This window comes from Lepidochelys kempii, chromosome 8 (genome assembly GCF_965140265.1).
Source record: "Lepidochelys kempii isolate rLepKem1 chromosome 8, rLepKem1.hap2, whole genome shotgun sequence".
Classification (NCBI taxonomy): Eukaryota; Metazoa; Chordata; order Testudines; family Cheloniidae; genus Lepidochelys; species Lepidochelys kempii.
The window spans coordinates 5290320-5309696 of record NC_133263.1 but is presented as its reverse complement, the minus strand read 5'-3'; the positions used below and the strand labels follow the sequence as shown (position 1 = coordinate 5309696).

The 19377-nt window shown below is 44.0% G+C and overlaps 1 protein-coding gene across 9 annotated transcripts in view; it reads left to right on the top strand.

Annotated features, from left to right (window-relative positions):
* Positions 1 to 6444: 6444 nt before the first annotated feature.
* Positions 6445 to 19377, top strand: part of GRIA1 (glutamate ionotropic receptor AMPA type subunit 1) — a 165919-nt gene continuing 152986 nt past the window's right edge. For 8 of the 9 annotated variants that reach the window (XM_073355277.1, XM_073355278.1, XM_073355280.1 and 5 more), the window contains exons 1-2: positions 6445 to 6687; positions 9007 to 9144. In XM_073355277.1, coding sequence (XP_073211378.1) covers positions 6606 to 6687; positions 9007 to 9144 — 220 coding nt within the window. In that variant the 5' untranslated portion in view covers positions 6445 to 6605. The remainder of the gene's footprint in view (positions 6688 to 9006; positions 9145 to 19377) is intronic. The other variant, XM_073355281.1, reaches the window with a different exon arrangement.

The window sequence follows — 19377 nt, the reverse complement described above, 5'->3', positions numbered from 1 at the left end:
AGCGAGGTAAAGAGAAAAAGTCGTGCCTCGAATGAAACTACCCCATGTGCATTGATTTATGTCAAGGCTCTACAGAAAGCCATGCGAGATTCTTTTTAAATTTAAATTAATCATTGTAATTACATTCTGCCTTTTATCAAAAATTTCCTATGGAGTCTGCCCAACCACAAAATAAAAGGGGTTTCAAAAATGTTTCAGAGAAATCATAGAATTAGCCTCTTAAAAGACAAATGGGTGCGTGATAAAACACATCAAAAACCATCCAGGCATAAAAAAAAATCTGCTAAGAGATTTCTTCTTCTTTCCTTTGTCATAACTTGAGACATTTGCATGGAAACAAGACCTTCTGGCTTTGTTAGCAAAGTATCTGGTGCTACCACTGCTTAGTTTGCTGCCTGGAATCATTGGGTCAAATGCTGGAGACTGGCCATTCTGTGCTTGAGAGGGTGACGGCATGGATGGTAGAGAAAACAGGCCAAGGATGACAAGTGTGACAGAAAACCCATGAGTGATTCTATTTGGGATGACAATCCATGGCACATCCCACCTTTTATGATATGATTAGGTTTGGAAGCATTAGATTTTTATTGGCACATGTCAATTTCACGGTACACATACAAACTGATGAAAAATATTTCCATCTATAATAATTCAAATAGGCAAAGTAAGAAAATTCTGCTTGAGAACTTATTAAAGTTGAATTTAAGGATATTTACTTTGTCTACTTTGACATGTGATGTTGAAAATTTGTATTTTAACAATTATAAAGCTTTAACTTTTCAAAGCTCAGCATCTACTCTCATTAATTATTGTCTGAGACACACACGCCCTCAATCTCCTGCAACGTGATAAAAATCAGAAAAAATGATTAAGAATTAAACATTGGTATTATCCATCAAAATTATAATCAAATAAAAAATGAACTCTGCCAAGACTAGATACAATCAATAGTAACTCTAGTAAAGTGGTCGTCAAGCGGTTAACTGGATTACTCAGCATATTATGTGTGGAATCCTAGAATAGAATGAATCATAAAATATCAGGGTTGGAAGGGACCTCAGGAGGTCATCTAGTCCAATCCCCTGCTCAAAGCAGGACCAACACCAACTAAATCATCCCAGCCAAGGCTTTGTCAAGCCAGGCCTTAAAACCTCTAAGGATGGAAATTCCACCATCTCCCTAGGTAACCCATTCCAGTGCTTCACCACCCTCCTAGTGAAATATTTCCAAGTGTTGAAGTCATGCTCTATCCCTCCCTTAGTTCCTGTTTAGTTGGTGTGTGTTTTCCCCCACTCTGTTACGTTATTGAATTAAAACGGTATATTCCCAGCCTGCAGTCCTGTAAGCAGAGTGTGATTCTTGTGTGCTGACCAGTCCCTTTACAAAAAAGGAACAAAGATCTTTGCCAAGCATCACCAAATCCAGACCTCGAATGTGATGAGAGGAACAGTTCTGAAGAGTTAGGAATAAAGAGCATGGTTTGGATTAAGGATGGAAGTGTTCTTTATATTTATATCCAAGTGTCTTTACTGAACAGGTTAAGTTCTTTTGAAACGTCTCAAGGGTACATGAAAGTTTGCCTTTATTTAGAAGCTCAGTTCTTTTATTAATGCCATTTAATTAATTCCCCAACACCCCACTAAGATGCTCCCCTCTCTAATAGATTCATTCCCCTGAGACCCTGTGAATCATCGTATGATAAACTTGGACCATTTGCAGTTCCACCTCTGTTCTATGTGGCCTTAGTAGTTTTAAAATAAAATTTTATTTCCTTATGATGCCATTCATGGCTTTTTTTTTTTTTTTTGGAGTTGTCATGGCCAAGGCAGAATCTTGAAATAAGGAAGGGTTGTACTGAATATTTTTTTCCCAGTGATGCCTCAAGCACATCTTATTTGTTTGTACAAATCTAAATAATTATTTAAATAGGTAAAATCCTCTTTTTCTGGCATGTGACATTTCATCGTGGATCTAGCTCTGTCTACCTCTATCTTCATCTGTCATGCCCATCACTGTATTAAGCATTTCAGCAGTTTCCCAAGACTGGAATCTGGCCCTCAGCCAAAAGCTGTTGAGTACCACTGCTCTGAGACGTTCATGTAAATTGTCTTCATTATAACTAGTTGCTTCCTAGCTGCCATGTAATGATTAGGCTTGGAAGAATTTGATTTTTTTTTAAATATAATTTCAATAGATAATATCAATATTTATTTTAAGCATTTTTTATTTGTGTCCATTTAAATGTTCACAATTGTGGGAACTTCTGGTGGTCAGACAATGGGAAGGGTTCAGACAATTATTTAATGACCAGGGAGCTTGAAATTAAAAACCTTAACGCTTTATAACTGTTAAAACACATATTGTCTACGTCGTATGTCAAAATGTACAAAGTAAATATCTTTCAGTCAAACCATACTAAGTTCCCAAGCAGCATTGTTCTTACTTGGTCTATCTCTAAATTTCGATCAATATTGTTGGAACTATTTTTTCGTTGGCTTGTGTATACAGCATCATCAACGTTTATCATCATTTACTGACAAAAATCTAACCCTTCCAAGCCTAGTGACCATGAACTCTGGATAAAATATGTCTATCTGCATGGAAAAGGAAAAACAATACCATATTAAAATAATTGGCCACATTTCTACATTCTGGTTGGTGTCATTCAGCTTATAAATACAGCCTGTAAAGGACTTCACGAGCTTTGTGGACAAATGAAAGATTATTAATAAATGCAAATGCAAATTATTCTGGTATATTCTTATGATTACAGATAATACTATTGCTGTTACCACAACATGTGCTAGGACATTTGGAAAGCATGCAGCATTCCTCCTACAGCATTCTAGGCAATTGGTTATCCCTCGGTGCCTCTCTTCAGATTATAAACACGGCAAATGAAGATTTGGGTGGGAAGCAGAAAACTGTAAAACCTTTCAGGATGCTAGCTTAGCTTCTGAGCAGCAGTGCTAAACTATACAGGGAAAAGAGATGGAAATCTGATTAAGGAACCACCCAAACACTGCAGATGTAAATTTGTTATATGCGACTCAAACGGCAACAAACAGGGTAGACTCTCGGCTTGTCCATCTGCCTCTCACCACCAAACAGTTGAGTGATCACTGTAAGTGAGCCTTCACTCTGGCCAGAGTAATCAGATGTTTCCTCCATCTTGGACAGCTTGGGGGACAAATAAATCAGAGACTTGAGTTTCCAGAGAGAACTCTTCTTTCTTGCACTGAGGCAGGAGCTGTCCTTTTAGGCCCCAGTCCTGAAATTCAATCCCCCTGTTTACACATATCGAGTCCTACTGAGGTCAGCAGCATGCTGTTCAGGCGAAGGACCCAGTGCTACCATATTCTGATGCAGGACGAGGATACTGGGGCTTGATTGTGCAAAGCACACTGGCCTTATAGAATCATAGAATCATAGAATATCAGGGTTGGAAGGGACCTCAGGAGGTCATCTAGTCCAACCCCCTGCTCAAAGCAGGACCAATCCCCAATTAAATCATCCCAGCCAGGGTTTTGTCAAGCCTGACCTTAAAAACTTCTAAGGAAGGAGATTCTACCACCTCCCTAGGTAACGCATTCCAGTGTTTCACCACCCTCCTAGTGAAAAAGATTTTCCTTATATCCAACCTAAACCTCCCCCACTGCAACTTGAGACCGTTACTCCTTGTCCTGTCCTCTTCTACCACTGAGAATAGTCTAGAACCATCCTCTCTGGAACCACCTCTCAGGTAGTTGAAAGCAGCTATCAAATCCCCCCTCATTCTTCTCTTCTGCAGACTAAACAATCCCAGTTCCCTCAGCCTGTCCTCATAAGTCATGTGTTCCAGACCCCTAATCATTATGTTGCCTTCATTCAGCAAAGCACTTGAGCAGCAGGGGCTTAACTGTTAAAGCAGCGGAGTACTCCCACTGAAATCAGCAGGAATAGTCCCATGGTTACAGTTAGACAGCTGTGTAGGTGCTTTGCTGGACTGGGACCAGCGTGCTTAGCATATAACAGGATCACGCTCTTAGTGATCCGTTAATGTTCTGGTCTGTTCTGCTGTCCTTCCCTGCCCAGGAGGAAATTAAAGATCCCAGGACTCTTCTTACAAAGAGAGATTATGATCTGTTGTGTCCTGAACAATATTCAACTTCTCATTAGCACAGGGTCCTGTGCCCAAACCCAAGTGTGAGATCTTGTTGAATAATTAGTCTCTGCCACGTTTGCCTATGGACTGCCAGGACTGCCAGGGTTTGAACCGATTGCTTTGTAAAGCCCAGTGGCATACTTGGAGTGTGCAAATGGCTTTATGGAAAACGAAAGTTGCCCCCTGTTCTTTTAGGGGGGAATGTGCCCATTAGAGTAGGGCCTGCAGAGGTCCCTCCTGCAGCAGAAATATGGAGCTACCGCTACTCAAGGGGCTCTGCCCGGGGAAGGCTCGGGGTGTGGTCCCTGGGCCCAAGGTGATGGGAATCGGTGACTGTAAACCACCACTTAGGGGCTATACAGAGCCAGCCATCTGAGGTAGTAGCCACAGAGGGTCTGTGGAGCTGCCTTCTGTCCTACCTGCAGTCTGTTCCGATGCCTCACCTGTGCCTTGGTTCTCCACCCCAAGAGCATTAACGTGCACGTCTTGCAGGAGAGGAAGAGGGCTTCCACCGTCGCTGGATGGGTGTGAGCTGATTTTATGTCATGACAATATTTCTTGGAAGTTCTATCACAGATTAATTCCTTACCAAATTCCAACACAAGGCCTATTACAGAAGCTGGAGATAGAGAAGGCCTATTAGATCATCCAGCCTGTCTTTCCATACCAGTGCACCACTGCTCCCTACAGTGCATTTCCTAGTGCTGTCTCCCAAATGGTGGGGCTTCCATCAGCTCCACAATCCAAGGTTATGTCTACACTCAAAACCCTGTAGCGGCGTACCAGCAGGTGCACTGCTGTAGCACGTCAGCGTAGATGATGGGAGGTTTTCTCCCTTCACGCTGGGTACTCCACGTCCCCAGGAGGCAGTAGCTAGGTCAACAGAAAAAATCTTCCTTGCCTTCTCTACATCAGGGGTTAGGACGGCTTTACTACGTCGGGCAGGGGTGTAGATTTTTCACACCCTTGCAAGATGTAGCTATGTCGAGGTAACTTTTCAGCATACACCATCCCTAATACATCTCACTCTCTGGAAGCTCAGATATTCAATATACGTGTTCCCCACCTTAATCTCATCCATCTCTTCAGAAAAGAAGGTCAAACTAATTTGACTTGTGACCTTCACCTGGAAGGGAACCCAGCTGTCTTCTGGTACTTTTATTTAACTCTTGTTCCACACCGGATAAGCAGCATTGCAATGTAAAAGGCAGTGTGGTCTTGGGAATAGGGTACTGAGCTGGGATTCAGTATACCTGGGTTTCATTTCTGGCTCTGGCACTGATTTGCTGGACTAGCTGCTTCCTCTCTGGGTTCCTGTTTCCCCTCTGACTCTTTGTCCATCTTGTCTGTTAACTCCTCAAGGCCGTCGTCCTCTTTCACCTAGTGTATGTGCAGCCCCTGGCACAAAGGGGACCTGATCCTGGCTGGATCCTTTAGATGGTACATGGATTTGTGTTTACAAAATAAATGCCCCTTGTCCTAAATGTTTCTAAATCCGAAACTGGACCAAAGTTAAAAAAGCAAAGCTGTTAATGGTAAAATAGCCGAGATCCTCCACAGGATCCCTGCAAAATGGCTCATATAATAACTCAAGCAACAGTATCCTCCTAGCGATTCCAGCACGCCCACCTGACTGTGCTAGCATGAATTCCTTCACAATGAGTACAGGAATAAAATGCAGCAAGCACACACTGAAAGGGGAAGAATAGGTTAACCATGGGCAGAGAAAGGGTATTGGAAACTCAGCAGGAAAGATCAAGAGAACCTTCTTTTCATCCTCAGGCATGTCTTCTGCCTGTCACTCTGAAATTATTTTTTCCTCTCAAGGGAGATTTCCAGGGTACATCCCCTTCTATTGTGTTAAGGAACTAGGCTGTAGTGACCGGTGTGTAGCAATTAGATCCTGGATCCCAAGGGCCAAGTCACTCAGCTCAAAAAGCTATCAATCTAAGACTGTAGAGTTGAGACCTTTCTCTGTAGGAGTTTGCCACCTACTGATTTGCACGTTCTTTATACCCTGTGCCAAAATAGGTGGGGGAAGAAGGTTACTTTAGGGAAACATTGTGTGAACTGCCCACAATGGACAATGCAGGGGACCCCAGAGGAAGAGACTGACAAAGGGGTGGGGAAAGGCTTTAGCCCAGCTGTTGAGCTCCCACTAGGAGAGGGAAATTAGCATGAGGGAAGGGCACAGTGTGTGTGTGTGTATATGTGTGTGTGCGTGCGTGGAGGGGGGATGAGGAAGGGTTTCTCTTTCTTTCTCTCAGTGCTCAGTTAATCCTGCTGTCAGTTGGTGTTAAGGCAGCAGTCTAAACGCCGGATTCCAAGAGAGAGAGCTGCACAGTACAGAAGGCAGAGCAGAAAGGAGGAGGAGGAGAGAGAGAAAGAGACGAGAAGGGGGGGGAAAAAACCAAATCTATGCTTGGAACTGAGGTTCTTTTTCGCCAATGCAAAAGGGAATATGCAGCACATTTTTGCCTTCTTCTGCACCAGTTTCCTAGGGACGGTGTTAGGGGCCAATTTCCCCAACAATATCCAGATAGGTGAGTTTGAGATGCTCCGGAGCTGTGGCTCTATTTGGGAGCGACTCTCCCTGGCAAGCAGCGGGGGGATCTGACCAATTCATTCCCTTCGCTTGCAAAGAAAGAATGTGTGTCTATGTGATATGCAGGGTAGATTTTGATGTGGATAGAGCTGTGTAGGTTGCTGAAGGGATCATCATAGCAGGGAGGTAGCAATTCTTCCGGGGGGGGGGGGGGGGGGAATCAGTGCCTGCACCAAAAAGTGCCTCGGAAATGGAGGAAGCAAAAAAACCCGTTTGTTTGTTTGCTAAGGAAAATACCAGGGCTGGTGCTCTGCATGGGGGGACGGGGGTGGGGGGGAGAGAGACGGGGAGCGGGGTAGTTAAAAAAGCACCTATTGCATTTTATTTTTGGCAAGGTTTCTCGTGTCTAGAGGTGGAGTACCTGGCAGAGGAAACAACACTAGATCATCTCGGTGGTTGTTGTTGTTTGTTGTGAAAGAATAAGGCCAGAGCTAGTCTAAGAAGATGTTGCATTCAAATCTCTTTTCATTTCATTCCACTTGCTTTCCTCTAGTACTGGCAATTCCCCATGTCTTTGTCTCTTGCCCTCCCCTATTCGATAATTTCACAGTTTCTCTCATCCCTCCCCCACGTTATTATTATTTATTATTATTTTATTATATGCAATTGGGTACCATATCTCTGCTCCTCTCTCTCCCTTGTGCATAGGTCTCTTTCCATCACCCCTCTCTTTGTAATGCCAACCGTTTGCTAAGCCAATGAGTTAAAGCAACTCCTGGGTGAGTCCAGCTGCACAGCTGGTGCATTTATTGCTGTTTATGCTGCTTTGCTTTCCCCGTCCCCTCCCTCCCAGCCACTCACCCCCAACTCAGAATTTATTTGACACCTCAAGCTTTTTTCCCATTCAAAAAAAAAAGATGGATGGATGCATACTAACAGGTTGGTTTTCCTTTGGCAGCAACACATAGGCATGAATTTTTTTTGGTGCGCAAATGCCCCCTCCACACTCTTAGATCTAACCTGTGTTGAAAATGTGCAAAGTGCCTTTCCTGCCAACGGGCAGCTCTCTGTGCTGCTGGTTCCTTGCTGATTTTCCAAGCAGTCTGCTTGGGAAAGTTGTAATTAATCAATAGACCTTTTTATTTTCATTCCATTAGTCACTCTCTCTCTCTCTCTGCTTCGTTTCCTGACTTGTAAATCAGGATAATAAGACTCCCTTTTACATTTGTAAGGACAGCAAGAAAACCCAGCTGTATAACCATAAATATTAAAATAAAAAGAGTTTGGAAGGAATCTAAACCCTCATGCTCTGGAATATAAACTGACCTCTAAATCTTGGGAGTCAGCAGCAAACTATCCCTGGGGTCAGGTTATCCCATCAATGCCTACTACAAGGTTTCTTACAACTTCCCCTGAGGCAGCTGGTGCTGGCCACTGTCAGAGACAGGACGCTGGGCTAGATGGATCTTGGGTCCAATCCAGTCTGGCAAGTCCTATCCGATTTGCTACCTTGTACTATAATTCCAGGGCTTGCCTGGGATCCTGGCAATCATCTCCGTGGGCAAACCCCTTCATGGTCAGATTTTTGACTGGTCTTGCAGGCTTTGTCTGTTGTCACCTGTAAAACAAAATGCTGGTCTTCTCAGTGCAGCAAACTTCATCCCTGCTTAGCAGCAGGTGGCCTGTCAAGAAGGCTTAATTCTCCGCCTTTACAACAACCGTCTTAGGAGTTCCTCTTCCCTCAGTCCCCAGCCACCAATTATTATTCCTTCTGGGTCTGATTCTGCCAGCCTTACCCCTGCCGAGTAGCACTTTACTCTTTGAGTAAAGTAGCTCATTTGAATCCATTGGGCTGTTTGTGGTGAGTCGGGGGGCAGAATCGAATGTGGGCCTACAGACGGGTGAGCTGCATGAGGTGCTGTTCTCCATTGGTTATGGGGGGTAGAGAGATGCTGTTCTCCCTCATAAGGATATCCTGGCAGGACTTCAGTTCTTGTCCCTTAGCCTTATGCAGGAGGAGACTTACCCCAAATCAATTGGCTCAATCCCATCCTGGCTGCTGCCCGGCCGAGGGAAATGTGTGAGCTGGCATATTTTTGATACATGTCTGACATAAGGTACACGCTACAAAAGATGCCTAAGCCCATACCCCCTGGTTTCTCACCGTACTGGGAAGTTATGGAGTTCTAGCCACACGCGAGTAGCATTAGTTGAGTGCAGGAGCAATAGCTTCCTGTCAAAAGACTGGTTGTAACAAATAAGCCTTGCAATGTGGATGCATTTAAGACCTTTGCTTTGTTTTGTTTTTTCTCTCTAGGGGGATTATTTCCTAATCAGCAGTCCCAGGAACATGCGGCTTTTAGGTTTGCATTGTCTCAGCTCACAGAACCCCCTAAACTGCTTCCCCAGATTGACATTGTGAATATTAGCGACAGCTTTGAAATGACATACACCTGTAAGTAATGGCTTTCCACACTCTCTCTCTCTTTTTTGTGAGTTTCATCCTGGCTGGTTTCTCCTCTGAAATGAGGGATATACGTAGAGGGGCTCTTGCTCCCAACTTGATATCCTCCATCAGCTCCACGTAAAGAAACTCTGTACAAGAGATTTCTGATTCTGTTTGTTTTGTTTTGGGACTTGGGCATTAGATATCTCTGCAGTTGTTCATGAGATGTCTTATATTTTCTCTGTTGATGATTTTAAAGCACTATGTAAAAATCTTGCAGTTTCTCTCTCTCTCTTAATCTCTCCCACACTTTTCATGTTGGGGTTTCATTTCAGTTCTCGCTCCCATGTTTGTCATAGCCCTGATGTGACGCAGACCCCACTTCTGGGCGTGGAATGGGTTACTTAATATGAACACCTCTTTCTCTAGCCTTAGTTTAGCCAGGCAGCATTTCTGGTGGAAGTAACAGACAGCTGTAAAAAGGGTGCTAGATGCAAACAGAGGATGAATTTAAAACAAGGGACATGCCCAATAATGAGAGAAATGGGAGAGGTCTGGTTTCAAGTTCTGCTGGAAGTATCAGCACCATTAAAGTGTTTCTGAAAAAGAACTGCCACAGCAGAACCATGAATATGGCTTAGCTGCACGGTACTAAAGAACACAGCCGACTGGACGGCTTCTCGTTATGTGCGGTAGTTGGGAGCAAAAAAGAATGCATCACCAGGTAATATCAGGATTAGCAGCAACAAAAAGAATGGGGGAAAAAAAAACCACAGTTCAAAATGGGAATACTGCAGGGCTCTCCTCTTTGTATTGTGCAGCCCAGTGCTTTGTTAGAGAGACTAGAGCCTGTTGTGACTTGATGCACAAAGAATTCTTTCATTTGATCCAGTGTTATACTCATCACTTTCAATCCGTGTGTGTATTTAAGGACTGGCAGTAGGGACTGGAGGGATATAAGAAAGCCTTCTTTTTGTGATTCCTGGTGCATTGTTATTGCCTAATGTTTGTAGTATCCTTTTGATTCACTGAAACACCCTCTCTGCAGTTTAGTCATGTGGCTAGCCAGATTGATATGGATACAAACAGTTCTCCTCTGCTAAGAAATGCACAGGGGAAAAAAAATGTTCTCTTGGAAAAATAACCCAGTACGTACAAGCGGAAGAATTAACAAAGTGTTTCTTTAGAGGAAGGAAGGTTACATGTTTCTGTTGTGAGGTCTGCAGAGAGATTTGAAATCCTGGAATTCTTCAGACAGCACTAAAAAAAAAGAGAGAGAGGTAATAATTTGGCCACTTTTTCACTGTAGTAGCTAATGACTACTGTAAAGATTTTTTTATTTTCCTTAATAGTCCTCTCTGAGCCAACTGGTAGGCTTCCCTCAAGCCAGAAAAAAACTATTTCAGGTCAATTCAATGAGACTTTATTGGCAGAACAAGCTAAACAAGCATTGCCAAAGTATAAGAAAAAGACAGACCCCCTCTGATATTCGTCAAAGGAGGATACAACCTACCCAGGAGAGGATAATGGGCTGCGTTTGGGATTGTCCATTCCTGATCTGGTAGCAGGTAGCTAAGCAGGACCTGTGGAATCTGATCTCAGGTGCAGGACTGTCTCACAGAATATTGTGTCTGATCTTCAGTCCTCCTCCCTCTGTACACCTGTCCCCGATGACTGTGTTTACTCCACAGCCATTAGTGATAACAGCAGGCCCATGAGTCTTTTCACACTTAGGAAACCCTGTATCATTAGTACACGGGGGGTGTGGGCTGACAAAGGCTAAATGAAAGCGAGCTAGCCCCCCAAAGAGATGGAAAGCTTCACTGGCTGGATGTTATATTTAAGTTTTATGTAGGACACGTTGTCCTAGATCAGACAGACAACGCGCTCCGTGCAATCCAACTTCATTTATTCTCAATTTTTTTTTAATTAAAAGCTTCCCAAAGTCTGTTCTCCAAGGCTATGGAAAGCAGCATTTGTTTTAAAGGCACAAAAAGGGAGTTAATCCAGTCATCTAGCCTGAAAGTAGGCTGTGATCTCCTGATGAATTCCCCTCCTGAGTGCCAAGCCTAGACATCTGCAGGGTGGAAGAGCGAAGATCCCTTTATTTGTGGTGAATAAAATCCCTAAGTGCTTGGTGGACCTATCATTCTTGGAAGATAATATACATGTTACCAATTAAAGCTACAGATTGTTTGTTCCCATGGAGATACAGAAGATGCCACTGTTTCTCTAACTTGAATTACCTGCATCCCCAAATGCTCTGCCCCTGGTGCTTCATGTACCAAGGAGTCTAGCATGGGACCTGAGTAAACTAATAGATCGGACCCTTGCAGCAAGCACTGCCTCATGCTAGAATCCAGTCTGCCACAGTAACCAGTGTCCTCGTGAGCAATTCTAAATCCAAAACCAGTATTAAGAGTTGGCGGTCCTTGCAGAAGTACGGAGCCGAGCTAGGTAGCATGCGAGGTGCTGACAAGGTAGCCGCATGTGCTTCAGCAAAACGACAGTGCCTGGTGCAAGAGGACAGCTTGCAAAATGCATTTCATCCACCATTTGTGACACGGTCTACTCTACCTGCCGTATAACTCTTTACCCAGTAAGGATGGATACGCTCTGTTATCACAACTGGTCAATTCACTCTACAGGATGTAACCCGTCACCCCCGTGATGGAACAGGGATATGAAACCAGTACTGATGCACAGAGCTTTCACATCAGTGAGGATGTTGGATTGACAATTATGATCTAATGTCCCGAAAGGCAATAAACCAGGTGGAATATCCGTCTGTTGCAACTGGTTGCCATGCCATCAGTCAGCGGCGATACAGCACCGCAATCAGCTTGTGATTTCTGATGCAGCTGAGCTTGGCATTTATGCTGTTGCATAATTCCAACTCAAAGACATTGGTTAACTTAAAGGTATGTACTACAAGAACTTTAAACCCCTTATCCTAGCCCTGGAAGAAGAACATTACATTTAAAAAAAATCCTCTAAGCCTTATGGAAGTATGAAAATAACCAGTGACCGTCATTTAAATTCATATCCAATAACCTCTCACTTCATGCATGTGGTTAATGACGGTACTGGCATGTGAAAATTCACTGGGCCCATTCTAATAACCATATTAACTCTGACCCAAAGATACAGGGTAATGTGTTGGCTTTGTGTTTGTGTCAGTGTGTGTAACATAGCCCCCCACATGGCTGGTTTACAGGGAGAATGAGGGACTGACCACGGTCATTAGTTAAAGGAGAAATCCTACCGCTCAGATGGCGGTAGCTGTATTTGTGTATCTTTTATCAGAGAGACAGTTATTTTGGGAGAATACTAATGTTACAGCCCACCCGACAACAGAAGTATATGCCAGTGAGAGGTTAGTATAAAGGTCAAAATCGTGATATTATATAGCAGGGTTAGTACTGGAATTCAGTGGCCCAAAAGATTATATAGAACTTTCCAGTCCCCTTCAGAGACCCGAGCGCAGATTCTGGCTGCGGTCGTAATTGGAAATTAATGTTGTGGTCTCCAGTGAGCTTTGTCTACCTCACAAAACCCACCATGTACTTTGTGTTGGGACTGACTGTCTGTGTCCGCTCAGCAGGAGCTGCTGGAGCTCAGACGTGAGAGGTATTGGTAGAATGGTGTGAAATGCCGGCTCCTTGAAATGCAGAGTGCTGCAACTTAGGACTCCGCTGCAACTGCATAGCTAAGTGGAGGACCATGCTGAACAAAGGTATTTCAGTCAGGGATCAAAGGGCACTGACAGAGTTGTGTACAAGAAGTTTGCACTCAGCCTGCCCCTACTGAAGGTCAGTTTTCAGCTCGGCTTCTACTAGGTCTCCATTGAAGCATGAGTAACCTACTGTTGGGTTTCAGAGGAACAGCCGTGTTAGTCTGTATTCGCAAAAAGAAAAGGAGGACTTGTGGCACCTTAGAGACTAACCAATTTATTTGAGCATGAGCTTTCGTGAGCTACAGCTCACTTCATCAGATGTTTACCGTGGAAACTGCAGCAGACTTTATATACACACAGAAATCATGAAACAATACCTCCTCCCACCCCACTGTCCTGCTGGTAATAGCTTATCTAAAGTGATCAACAGGTGGGCCATTTCCAGCACAAATCCAGGTTTTCTCACCCTCCACCCCCCCACACAAATTCACTCTCCTGCTGGTGCTAGCCCATCCAAAGTGACAACTCTTTACATAATCAAGTCGGGCTATTTCCTGCATAGATCAAGGTTTTACTGTTGGGTGTGCATTACAGATCTCCTCTGTGCCAAGGATATGAGTTGTTACAGCCCCACATTACGAAGCAATGGCTTTTAGCTCATGCTTTTTGCTCTGGAGGTGCATGGTTCAATCCCTAAGGTGTCAGTCAAGGACGGTGGCCGTCATTCATTCACACCACCACTTGCAAGTAAAACCACCTCCTGAAAAGAATTAGCATTTGCACCCATATAACCAACTGGATCCAATGGGTTTTGGTTGGTGCAAAGGCTAGTCTTTGTGTGTGCCTAGGTACCAGGCAATTTAAAGGGTGGACACAAGCATTCGCATTCGTGGCATGGCATGCAGGTGTTTGCACATGCAAAGTGCATGAATTTTCAGCTGCATGTGCGTGGAGGCTGAAAATCCAGACCATAATACTTTGTGATATCATTCTCCATCTGTGCATGTACAGTGCCCATCGCTGATTGGGTGATCCTGAATGGGTACTGCTACCGGACTAATAATACTATTAATAAAATCAGTGATACTTTAGAAAATGAAAACAAGAGGAATGAGCTTCTGTTGTAAAACTACATAGCAGAACCAATTAAGAAGAGATCTGTCCTGATCTCCCATTATTTGATTAGGTTCTTACCTATAATGCCAAGATAATTTGATAGCAATAATAATACATAAAGGACTAACCAAACACAAATTATTTTGTTTGTTTGCTTGAGACACCCATGTGCATACAGTGCTTCTGTACCGTGCTCTTTATCTCTCAAATTACCTTTTTAGAGGCAGGAAGTAAGACACACATTTTAATGTTCTCAAATGACGATCTAAATCTGATTTAATTAAACAATTATTGTATGTTGAATTAAAAATCCCTTTTTGTTGACAAACAGAGCGGTCGCCATTGCTCAGAATGGTGCTGCTTGTAATTATTCCGGCAGCAATCAATTAAAATGCAGTTTTGTAATTAAACTTCCTCAATCCCGGAGAGGCCTGTCCTAGGATACTATGTAAATTTTGCGGTGGTGTAGGGCTGGCAGGGGTTGAGTAGTACTTTAAAAATAATGTAAACAGCGTACTTCTGCAGTGATAGATATGCCTACTTAACACAATCTAAATGAGCAGAAATACCTATTTAATGTCAAATGTCATCTACTTAATGCAATAGCTTCTGCGAATGAATGCATCTCTTTAGATTTTATAATAAGATGTAGCCAGGTGTCTTCTGTGAACAATGGAGCATTGTCAACTCACATTTAAGTCAATGGGTGTTGAGGGTGCGCGACACCCTGTGGGATGGCTTTTACATTGATTAAAAGCTAATGGTTGTTAAATGAGACATTACCACCATACAGTCAAATCCACACATAAATAGGGTAGGTAGGGGGCTGAAGGGGGTGAATTTTGCCAAAGATCTGCAAAGAGTGGCTCCCAGAAGAGAGGTGGCTTAAGCTCCTCCTAGAGCCGCCGGAGAGCAGCTGCTTTCCAGCTCCCGTGAGAGTGATATTATCATGTTGCTTCTGCCCACAAAATCCTGAGCTGGGACCTCTGCTGGGGGAACATGCAGGATATGCCTACCAGCTGGGTGGCTGCTAGTTGACTGAGCTTGTTCTGGTGTCTGGCCAGCAACTAGCAACAAGGATGGGATCTGGTCCTTTGTGCTGCTCCCAAAAGGAGAGGAAGCTCAGAAGACACGCACAGAGAAATTTGCTTTTATGACTGCTGCCGCCAGTAGGGGGAAGACATTTGACATGTCTAGTATAGTCTTTGTCTAATCTATCTATATGCTTAGATGGCCTTTGTCACTATAGTGTCTGATCACCAGCAGACTGGGAGAATCCCTGTTGGAATCTCATCTGAAATAATCTGTAGGCGGTATGGACAATACCATATTGCTGTTTGGCAGACATGACACTACTCTGTCTGTTACATAGTGTTAAACCTCAGTGAATAGGATTCATAGAGTCAGGTTTGTTTGTTTTCTTTTATCAGAGGACGGGAGGATATTTATTCTCTGAATGATGACATTCGTTTTCCTCACGGGCAATAGGAGAGGTGCCAGGGGTGTGGAGAAAAGCTAACGTGACAGCCATGGTAGGAACAGGGGGAATTTTACACCTGCAAATCTAACCTGTCTCCCGGGATGGATCCCAGACATTAATTAGTGACAAAAACGGGACAAGCCTTGCATGGGTAAAAGGTGGCCAGGCAACATTAAAAGAGGGGATTTTAGAAAGAGTAAGCAGTGGTGCAATTACGTCCTCTGTGTGCTGATCACTTTTCACTCTTTGCTCACCCCTTTCTCTATCTGAAATGATCTATAAAAGAAACACAACTGAACAATTGAGGCCTAAATGTTGTGTTTAGTATATTAAAAAGCTCTCTGTGTGTGTTGAAATCCTAATGAGGATATTAAGAAGAGTGTCATAATGAGGTTTTTTTCTGCCCAAATCCAATAGAAATAATTATTTTTAAATGTATATTTTCCCTTTTAGGGCTGGAGATGCAAACGCAACAGCACTGTGCTAGGGCATAGACTCATAGCAATGTAGGGCTGGAAGGAACCTCGTGAGTCACCAAGTCCAGCCCCCAGCGCTGAGGCAGGGCCAAGTAAACCTAGACCATCCCTGACAGGTGTTTGTCCAGCCTGTTCTTAAAACCTTCAGCGACGGGGATTCCACACCCTCCCTTGGGAGCCTATTCTAGTGCTTAACTACCCTTATAGTTAGAAAGTTTTCCCTAATAACTAATCTAAATGTCCCTTGCTGCAGATTAAGCCCATTACTTCTTGTCCTACCTGCAGTGGGCATGGAGAACAGTCGATCCCCATCCTCTTTAGAACAGCCCTTCACATATTTGAAGACTGTTATCAGGTCCCCGTCCCCCCCTCAGTGTTTTTTTCAAGACTAAACATGCCCAGTTTTGTTTAACCTTCTCTCAGAGGTCTGGTTTTCTAAACCTTTGATCATTTTTTGCTCTCCTCTGGGCTCTCTCTCAAATTTGTCCACCTCTTCCCTAAAGTGTGACAACCAAAACTAGACACAGGTGAGGCCTCACCAGTGCTGAGTAGAGCAGGACAATGACCTCCCATGTCTTATTTACAATACTCCTTTAGTACACCTCAGAGTGATATCAGTCTTTTTTGCAACTGCATTGCATTGTTGAATCAATGTGTGATCCACTATAACCCCAGATCCTTTCCAGCAGTATTGCCACCTAGCCAGTCGTTCCTCATTTTGTAGTTGTAAATTTGATTTTTCCTTCTTAAGTGAAGTCCTTTGCAGTTGTCTTCTTTGAATTTCATCTGGTTGAATTCAGACCAATTTTTTTTAATTTACTAAAGTTGTTTTGAATTCTAACCCTGTCCACCAAAGTGCTTGCAACCCCTCTCAGCTTGGTACCATCTGCAAATTTCATAAGCATGTGCTCAGTTCCATTATCTAAGTCATTAATGAAAATATAGACTAGTACCAGACCCAGGACTGACCCCTGTGGCACCCCACTAGATACACCTTCCCAGTTTGACAGAGAACCATTGATAACTGTTCTTTGAGTATGGTCTTTCAACCAGTTGTGCACCCACGGTTATAATAATTTCATCTAGACCACATTTCCCTAGTTTGCTTATGAGAATGTCATGTGGGACTTTGTCAAAAGCTTTACTAAAATCAAGATATGAGAAGCAAGAATGAAACTAGTCTCAGCCTAGTAGCAATGTCCAATTTGAGTGACATGCCACAAAAACATAAGAATATGAGCACCTTATGCGTAAAAAGTTAATTAGAATCTTTAAAATCCTCCCAGCTGGAATTTTCTAAGTTGGTACTTTAGTAACACAGATAAGAATTATTCTATTTTAACATCATCACTTGGAACAGAGGTAGCTTTGTCTTCTCATCTCAGAAATACACTTGTACGTACTTGGGGCCAGAGTGACTCACAATGAGTAGGCAAGGAAAGAAAGTGGGCCTGTAAAGTGCTCCCCAGCATGAAGAAGGGTATCAGAAAATCTGGCCACTAGCAATCCAGCATCTTCTCCACACAGCATATGTCCAAATAACACATGTCACTGTTAACATAGTGTGTACTGTAACTGTCCCTTGGTCATATGCTGACCCAATCAGCCGTTTGCCTGCACAGTAACACTCGCTAGTTGATTTCCTTTCACTGCTCTGTAATAGCCGTACCCAATCAATCCCTCCAGTGCACTTTTTAAAAAATGTTTTTATTTTTTCTCAGTAACTTCTACCCCGCCCTTGCTCCACCCCGAAAACTGTTTAAACTTCAACCCTTGCCTCACCCAGCTCCAGGGCTATAGAAAGGAGATGTGCTTATGCTTCATAACCCTGACTGATCTCTTTAAGAAAGTGACAGCGAGAGGCAGCAAGGAACAGATGCAAATTACCATGCTCGGGCTTCAGCGAGAGGGGCTTTTTATATTTGTGTAGACAAAGTAGAGTACAAACAAGACAGATGTCTGACGTTAGTAAGTAATGGTCAGCTGATGGCAGGGCTCTTATGTGACCAAAAAAAAAAAATCTTGGTTTTGACTAAATAACAAAGGTCCTGGAAATCGTGGTAATGGAGACAGAGCAGAAAGGTCAAGGGCTTCAGGGACTGCTGTTAGGCCCGCAAAATTCTTTTGATGACTTAGATGCAGTATGCAAGGAACTTGCCTGACTTTAGTTTGCCCTTCTTTACTTGGGCAAAGTTTCATTGAGCAATATATATAAGCATAGTATTCAGCTGTGGTTTTCCTGCTACCTGCCCACACAGCTGATGTCCCCAGAGCTTCTGAGCCAGTTTGTTTTGCATCCATGCAGCACTAACATACCGCAGAAGGCTTTGCTCGCAAGAATGGGTGGGGGTGGAGCTCTTCTGGACTGTGTCAGCACCCTAACAGGGGAGCAGTAAAAATTAGGTGGGATTGGAGGGAGATGAGAATTCAGAAGAGATCCAGGAGGCAGTAATGCATGGAGGACAGTGGAATTCTATGGCTGAGGAGAAGACAGGGAGAAATGCTAAGAGATGGAGTAGTGCTAAGAAAGGAAGAAGGGCAGCAAAAATGGAGGGACTGGTGGCAGTGGTTATAGCTGTTTTGGGAATATTTTGACAATGATGCCTTCAAGGCCTGATCCACAGCCCACGGTAGCCAATGGAAAGATCTGATTTCAACATGCTTTGCATCGGGCCCATAATCCCTCTCCTCCCTCCCACATACATACACCAAGAGGAACCTGTGCCAGCTGCTCTATGCTGGGTTCCTTCCCTTCTCCCTTACCACCTGGGGCTATAGGTTGCTGGGTTTGGAGGGGACGGGAAGAGGTGAGGGGTCCAGCCAGGTTCTGCTGGATCTTCTCCTCCAGAGCAAGCCAGCATGAGTTCCTGCAGTAACTGGTTTCCACCCCCAGTGTTCGGAATGCTGGCTCAAGGGAGCGACAGGCACCACTGGATCCAAACATCAGCACGGAGGCAAGAGGCCTCCAGCAATTCACCCACGAGCTCTAGGTGTAGGGAGTGGAACCTGCCAAGCCTGGGGCTGGGCTCAGACCCTGTCCCCCACCACATAATAAATGCAATGGAATGCCAGACTTGATATCCCATAACACCCCCAGAGTTACCACTCTGCCCCTGTGTTCTAGTGATGCCACCGGAAGGGAACTCTGGGTACAACGACTTGCTCTCCAGCCTCTCTTCACCTGCTCTGTGGTGCCCTTACTCAAATTTCTTTCTAGAGGACTACACCCCGCTCCTGTCTCAGGAACTTTGCTGACCCCCACTCCCCTTCTTCAGTCCCTGCTCTCAGTGCTTTATTTCGAGGCCATGGCTACACCCCAGCCTGTGGGTGAGAAGAGGAATTAACTAATCTAGAAACACCATCCCACAAACAATACAATGGATCCAAAGGCTCACCCTCACGTAGTCCCAACACGCAGCCCCTGGCCATGAGGCATGGAAACCTGCAAGTATTGCATGAGTCGAGCAGCTACCACTAGGGAGTGATACTGCCTG